Source organism: Aplysia californica, unplaced genomic scaffold, assembly GCF_000002075.1.
Source record: "Aplysia californica isolate F4 #8 unplaced genomic scaffold, AplCal3.0 scaffold00886, whole genome shotgun sequence".
NCBI lineage: Eukaryota > Metazoa > Mollusca > Gastropoda > Aplysiida > Aplysiidae > Aplysia > Aplysia californica.
The window spans coordinates 274,392-278,940 of NW_004798156.1; the positions used below are offsets into that span (position 1 = coordinate 274,392).

The following is a 4,549-nucleotide window of genomic DNA, read 5'->3' on the forward strand; positions in this document are numbered from 1 at the left end:
TATATAATAATATTACATGGGTATATATAATACTAGCTGAGTACCCGGCTTTGCTCGGGGTCAACGTCTTGGCGTCACGGCTCCTACTGGTCTACGCCGCGGAGGCATTTTACATCTACATTGCTGTCTAGCCTTTCACAGTCACACCTGGCTTCTAACTCTATTTTACTTTAGATTAGGTCTGCCTTGATTAACTCCTCTCCTGATCTACATTGCTTTAGTGTATTGCTGTCTGGCCCTTCACAATAACAAAATACGGGTTTCCCCTTACACCATCACACAAAGCACTGAGAAAATAATAATCCACGAAAGGGCTGCTACGCTGTAAAAGGAACACACCGACGTCTTCAAAATCACAGAGGCAGCGTCTAAAGCTTTTTCACTTTCCTCTGACAGCGTTAAAAAATTCTAGCTCAATGACAAATTTGCCTATGCCCACGAAACTGCATGGCACTTCTACAGGCTAGAGACCAAACCAAAATATTTTTTCAAAAAATCTTGACTCAGTAATTTAAAAAAAGTTTTTCTCTTTGGGCCCTACATTAGAAACAACTCTTTGGATTAGAAACAACTCTTTAGATACATACACGGGATCACGTCTCCTCGTATTACAGGTGAGATAGATAGATAGATAGATAGATAGATAGATAGATAGATAGATAGATAGATAGATAGATAGATAGATAGATAGATAGACAGATAGATAGATAAATAGATATAAAGTAGATAGATAGATAGATAGATAGATAGATAGATAGATAGATAGATAGATAGATAGATAGATAGATAGATAGATAGAGATAGAGATAGAAGGATACTCGTAGATAGATAGATAGATAGATAGATAGATAGATAGATAGATAGATAGATAGATAGATGGATAGATGTAAATCCTGAATCTCTGACCGTCGGCCAAGGAAATGTTCTCCTACACAACAGCCAACTGAGTGACGTTCACACATGACCACACTAAATGATGCCTTACAATTTCCTCCCTCAGGTCTTCAACACTGTGCACGGCTCTACAGGCAGCCACACGATGGTCCCCAAACTCTACGTCCTCGTGCTCGTTATCACTATAGGCGGTGGTCTCAGCCAGACCGCTGACACGGACTACGCTACTCAACATGAGTCCTCACCTCACAAAGAGACATCCCTAAAGGAAAACCTAATCGCCCTGCAGGCTGACAGCGACGACCCCACTGATGGAAACCAAAGCAACAACACTGCGTTGTTCGAGCAAATCCTAATGACAGTACCCGAAACGTGCCAGAACAGATTCCACCTTTGTGGTTCTCTAAATCCAGCATCCAAAACACTCATCGAACAAGGCCAGTTCTGTACAGTACTGTCAAATCCTTTGGCCAAACTGTGTCTTGTTAGTATGGGTCCCTGCACAGATGAAGATTTCAAATCCGTCAAGACACAGTCATGTTCAGAAGAACATAATTTTCCATCTCCTACCCAACAGACACAAGCACCTACCCAACAGACACAAGCACCTACCCAACAGACACAAGCGCCTACCCAACAGACACAAGCACCTACCCAACAGACACAAGCGCCTACCCAACACATCCAGAGCGTCAATCAAAACAACACTGCGTTGTTTGAGCAAATCCTAAAGACAGTACCCGAAACGTGCCAGAACAGATTCCACCTTTGTGGTTCTTTAAATCCAGCATCCAAAACACTCATTGAACAAGGCCAGTTCTGTACAGTACTGTCAAACCCTTTGGCCAAATTGTGTCTAGTAGGTAAGGATTTTTGCACAGACGAAGACTTCCAATCTGTCAAGACACAGTCATGCCCTAAAGAAAATGTCCCTTCACCCCCTACCCAACAACCCCACACGTCTACGCAACAGACACAAGCTCCTACCCAACTAACCCAGAGCCCCAGCCAAAACAACACTGCGTTGTTCGAGCAAATCCTAAAGACAGTACCGGAAACGTGCCAGAACAAATTCCATAGTTGCGGTTCTCTAAATCCTTCATCCAAAACACTCATCGAACAAGGCCAGTTCTGTACAGTACTGTCAAATCCCTTGGCAAAATTGTGTCTTGTTAGTATGGGTCCCTGCACAGATGAAGATTTCAAATCCGTCAAGACACAGTCCTGTTCAGAAGAACATAACTCTCCCTCTCCTACCCAACAGACACAAGCACCTACCCAACAGACACAAGCACCTACCCGACAGACACAAGCACCTACCCAACAGACACAAGCACCTACCCAACAGACACAAGCGCCTACCCAACACATCCAGAGCGTCAATCAAAACAACACTGCGTTGTTTGAGCAAATCCTAAAGACAGTACCCGAAACGTGCCAGAACAGATTCCACCTTTGTGGTTCTTTAAATCCAGCATCCAAAACACTCATTGAACAAGGCCAGTTCTGTACAGTACTGTCAAACCCTTTGGCCAAATTGTGTCTAGTAGGTAAGGATTTTTGCACAGACGAAGACTTCCAATCTGTCAAGACACAGTCATGCCCTAAAGAAAATGTCCCTTCACCCCCTACCCAACAACCCCACACGTCTACGCAACAGACACAAGCTCCTACCCAACTAACCCAGAGCCCCAGCCAAAACAACACTGCGTTCGAGCAAATCCTAAAGACAGTACCGGAAACGTGCCAGAACAGATTCCATAGTTGCGGTCCTCTAAATCCTTCATCCAAAACACTCATCGAACAAGGCCAGTTCTGTACAGTACTGTCAAATCCCTTGGCAAAATTGTGTCTTGTTAGTATGGGTCCCTGCACAGATGAAGATTTCAAATCCGTCAAGACACAGTCCTGTTCAGAAGAACATAACTCTCCCTCTCCTACCCAACAGACACAAGCACCTACCCAACAGACACAAGCACCTACCCGACAGACACAAGCACCTACCCAACAGACACAAGCACCTACCCAACAGACACAAGCGCCTACCCAACACATCCAGAGCGTCAATCAAAACAACACTGCGTTGTTTGAGCAAATCCTAAAGACAGTACCCGAAACGTGCCAGAACAGATTCCACCTTTGTGGTTCTTTAAATCCTTCATCCAAAACACTCATCGAACAAGGCCAGTTCTGTACAGTACTGTCAAATCCCTTGGCAAAATTGTGTCTTGTTAGTATGGGTCCCTGCACAGATGAAGATTTCAAATCCGTCAAGACACAGTCCTGTTCAGAAGAACATAACTCTCCCTCTCCTACCCAACAGACACAAGCACCTACCCAACAGACACAAACACCTACCCGACAGACACAAGCACCTACCCAACAGACACAAGCACCTACCCAACAGACACAAGCGCCTACCCAACACATCCAGAGCGTCAATCAAAACAACACTGCGTTGTTTGAGCAAATCCTAAAGACAGTACCCGAAACGTGCCAGAACAGATTCCACCTTTGTGGTTCTTTAAATCCTTCATCCAAAACACTCATCGAACAAGGCCAGTTCTGTACAGTACTGTCAAACCCTTTGGCCAAATTGTGTCTAGTAGGTAAGGATTTTTGCACAGACGAAGACTTCCAATCTGTCAAGACACAGTCATGCCCTAAAGAAAATGTTCCTTCACCCCCTACCCAACAACCCCACACGTCTACGCAACAGACACAAGCTCCTACCCAACTAACCCAGAGCCCAGTCCAAAACAACACTGCGTTGTTCGAACAAATCCTAATGACAGTACCCGAAACGTGCCAGAACAGATTCCACCTTTGTGGTTCTCTAAATCCTTCATCCAAAACACTCATCGAACAAGGCCAGTTCTGTACAGTACTGTCAAACCCTTTGGCCAAATTGTGTCTAGTAGGTAAGGATTTTTGCACAGACGAAGACTTCCAATCTGTCAAGACACAGTCATGCCCTAAAGAAAATGTTCCTTCACCCCCTACCCAACAACCCCACACGTCTACGCAACAGACACAAGCTCCTACCCAACTAACCCAGAGCCCAGTCCAAAACAACACTGCGTTGTTCGAACAAATCCTAATGACAGTACCCGAAACGTGCCAGAACAGATTCCACCTTTGTGGTTCTCTAAATCCTTCATCCAAAACACTCATCGAACAAGGCCAGTTCTGTACAGTACTGTCAAACCCTTTGGCCAAATTGTGTCTAGTAGGTAAGGATTTTTGCACAGACGAAGACTTCCAATCTGTCAAGACACAGTCATGCCCTAAAGAAAATGTTCCTTCACCCCCTACCCAACAACCCCACACGTCTACGCAACAGACACAAGCTCCTACCCAACTAACCCAGAGCCCAGTCCAAAACAACATTGCGTTGTTCGAACAAATCCTAATGACAGTACCCGAAACGTGCCAGAACAGATTCCACCTTTGTGGTTCTCTAAATCCTTCATCCAAAACACTCATCGAACAAGGCCAGTTCTGTACAGTACTGTCAAACCCTTTGGCCAAATTGTGTCTAGTAGGTAAGGATTTTTGCACAGACAAAAACTTCCAATCTGTCAAGACACAGTCATGCCCAAAAGAAGATGTTCCTTCACCCCCTACCCAACAACCCCACACGTCTACGCAACAG

General features: G+C 44.9%; 2 protein-coding genes across 2 annotated transcripts in view; both read left to right on the plus strand.

The window, feature by feature from the left end:
* Positions 1 to 2,754, plus strand: part of LOC101861164 — a 6,689-nt gene extending 3,935 nt beyond the window's left edge. The window contains exons 2-3 of the mRNA XM_035972879.1: positions 1,001 to 2,604; positions 2,703 to 2,754. Of these exons, the coding sequence (XP_035828772.1) occupies positions 1,040 to 2,604; positions 2,703 to 2,754 (1,617 nt within the window). The 5' untranslated portion in view covers positions 1,001 to 1,039. The remainder of the gene's footprint in view (positions 1 to 1,000; positions 2,605 to 2,702) is intronic.
* Positions 2,611 to 4,549, plus strand: part of LOC118477136 — a 3,832-nt gene continuing 1,893 nt past the window's right edge. Inside the window, exon 1 of the mRNA XM_035972881.1 lies at positions 2,611 to 3,191. Coding sequence (XP_035828774.1) covers positions 2,756 to 3,191 — 436 coding nt within the window. The 5' untranslated portion in view covers positions 2,611 to 2,755. The remainder of the gene's footprint in view (positions 3,192 to 4,549) is intronic.